The sequence below is a fragment of the Monoraphidium neglectum genome, assembly GCF_000611645.1.
Source record: "Monoraphidium neglectum strain SAG 48.87 unplaced genomic scaffold scaffold03940, whole genome shotgun sequence".
NCBI classification, from domain to species: domain Eukaryota; kingdom Viridiplantae; phylum Chlorophyta; class Chlorophyceae; order Sphaeropleales; family Selenastraceae; genus Monoraphidium; species Monoraphidium neglectum.
The window spans coordinates 3,862-5,344 of record NW_014009689.1 but is presented as its reverse complement, the minus strand read 5'-3'; the positions used below and the strand labels follow the sequence as shown (position 1 = coordinate 5,344).

The 1,483-nt window shown below is 64.1% G+C and overlaps 1 protein-coding gene across 1 annotated transcript; it reads left to right on the top strand.

The window, feature by feature from the left end:
- Nucleotides 1-97: 97 nt before the first annotated feature.
- MNEG_13618 (hypothetical protein) lies at nt 98-1,483 on the top strand (the record flags this gene model as incomplete). The annotated part of the gene is made up of 4 exons (XM_014037911.1): nt 98-112; nt 240-356; nt 651-1,308; nt 1,452-1,483. The coding sequence occupies 4 exons, from the start codon at nt 98-100 to the stop codon at nt 1,481-1,483; spliced, it is 822 nt and encodes a 273-aa protein (XP_013893365.1).

Sequence of the window (1,483 nt, the reverse complement as noted above, 5' to 3'; positions counted from 1 at the left end):
CCCGTAAGAAGCAAAAGCTGGCGCTGGTGAGTGCTGCCTGCGTGCCATGCAGGACCTTTCACTTGTGCGCACCCAGTTTCACTTGCAACGCCCCAGCATGGTCGTGGAGGCCGTGCTTTGCAAACGTGTACAGTTGCCTGCATGCCCCGAGCTGTGTCTGGCTTACAGCCTCGTAGTGTGTCGGCATCTGTGGCACAGGCGCGAACCAACCCTGCTTTCACTGCACACCACCCCTGCAGTGCGCGCCCGTCAAGGCTCTGACCAAGTCATGCACCTCCAAGGCCGGCCCGACCGCCCTCATGGACCAGCTGTGCAGCGAGCTGCTGGCACCCGCCAACGCAACGATTGACAGCAAGGTGCGTGCCTGCACAAACTCACGCGCACGTACTGCCCCGTGCATGCGTGTGGGTACGATTTTTCGTGCACGGGTGGAGTTTTTGCCAGACACCCAGTGGCGAGCGCTGATGTGTCAGCAAACTTGTGCGACTGCACGGTGGTGACTTGCTTGTCTGTGGGCGACGGCACGTGTACAAGTGCAGGCAGCTCGGGGTCGATCAGCAGCACGTTCACCTACCACTCAACAGTTTGGCAATCAACTGCTAGCTGGTTGCTTGCCATCCTGATCAACCTGCACGCGTCCACTCCCCCAGGACCCCACCAAGCTGCGCTATGGCTGCGGCGTGGCTACCGCTGCACAGGTCAACAGAGTGTCGAGTGACCTGGCAGCCCTCGAGCCCAAGGTCGCCGCCGCTGCCGCCCAGGCCAGCTCCCTGCAGGCCACCCTCGGCCAAGGAAGCAACCAGACAGCGGCGCTGCGCACCGAGATGGATGCTCTCAGGGCGACGATCGCGACGCTCACTGCCAACGTGCAAAAGCTGCAAGCAAGCCCGGCCAACACCACCGACCTCAGTGCTGTCACTCAGAAGCTCGCCGCCCTCGCAGCGGCCGACACGCGCACCGCCCAGCAGCTGGCCCAGCTGGAGGCGGCGAACCAGACCGTGGCTCAGGACATCGCGGCGCTCAAGTCTGCGCCGCAGCAGTGCTTCTGCGGCACGGAGCTCTTGGCCGTCAACACGACCCTGGCCACCATAAAGGCGGCCCAGGCGGCAGATGCGGCGGCAGTCTCCCTGGCCAACGCCACCGTGGAGTCCCTGAAGTCCAGCGTCACCACCGGCGCGGCCGCGATCGCATCGGTCAACACCAGCCTTGCCGCCCTGGCAGCCACCGTGGCCAACGTGTCAGCCATCGACCTGAGCGTCTACGCGAAAACCACAGACCTGGCCAACATCAACGCAGCCAGCCTGGGAGGTGTGCCTGCGGCGCAGTACCTGCGGTCGCGGGTAGTCATCTACCAAGCAGTTTCGACGAATGGGGTCGGGGACCTGAGTGGCCGTTTTGGTGCCGACTTGCTGTGCAGCACCTCCACTGCCCGGCCGGCCGGGCTTGTCCAGGTGCGCGCATTCCTATCGACGTCTGCATCTGA